Source organism: Elephantulus edwardii, unplaced genomic scaffold, assembly GCF_000299155.1.
Source record: "Elephantulus edwardii isolate Elephantulus edwardi_28Jun2011 unplaced genomic scaffold, EleEdw1.0 scaffold00088, whole genome shotgun sequence".
Classification (NCBI taxonomy): domain Eukaryota; kingdom Metazoa; phylum Chordata; class Mammalia; order Macroscelidea; family Macroscelididae; genus Elephantulus; species Elephantulus edwardii.
In genome coordinates this window covers 10808480-10809040 of record NW_006399838.1, presented here as the reverse complement: position 1 = coordinate 10809040, position 561 = coordinate 10808480, and the positions used below count along the sequence as shown (strand labels likewise).

The window sequence follows — 561 nt, the reverse complement described above, 5'->3', positions numbered from 1 at the left end:
AAAAAAGAATAGAATGCCCATCTTTCTCCCATAGAGCAGCTTGTGGACTTGAACTGCATGCCTTTAGAAGAGCAGCTCAGCTTCTTACCACTGGGCTACCAGAGCTCCCTATGTAAAATTTATATTTACGTAGGACTTTACATAGCCCTCTGTAAAATTTACTAGCTAACAATGAAGATGAATGACAAAGTGTCAAATTTTGTATCCAGCTGCAGAGTTCTAAATCTAAACAAAAACCATCTTACATCTTTCAAGCAATTGCCAAAGATACCCCAGATTGAGCACTTAGCTTTGGCTGAAAACAGGATTGAGACTCTGACTGGCCTCTCCAGCCTACAGCGCACCCCATTAGAATCCCTGTTGCTGAAGAGGAACCCTTGTGAGTTTCACCAACATTATCGGAAACGGTAAGCCCCCAGAGGGACTTTGTACATTGACTGAAATATCATATTTTCATCAGCTATTCCTCTCTCAGATGAGTTCAGTAAACATGTGTCATATCTACCATGTCCCAAACACTTTATGCTTCTAGTGTTGCCTAAAGAATTTTGGGGTTTTTTT

At 40.6% G+C, this 561-nt stretch overlaps 1 protein-coding gene across 1 annotated transcript in view; it reads left to right on the top strand.

The window, feature by feature from the left end:
• The window catches only part of LOC102876878, a gene marked incomplete at its 5' end in the record, with an annotated part of 41075 nt that overhangs the window by 36568 nt on the left and 3946 nt on the right, over nucleotides 1-561 (top strand). Inside the window, one exon of the mRNA XM_006890388.1 lies at nucleotides 210-407. Coding sequence (XP_006890450.1) covers nucleotides 210-407 — 198 coding nt within the window. The remainder of the gene's footprint in view (nucleotides 1-209; nucleotides 408-561) is intronic.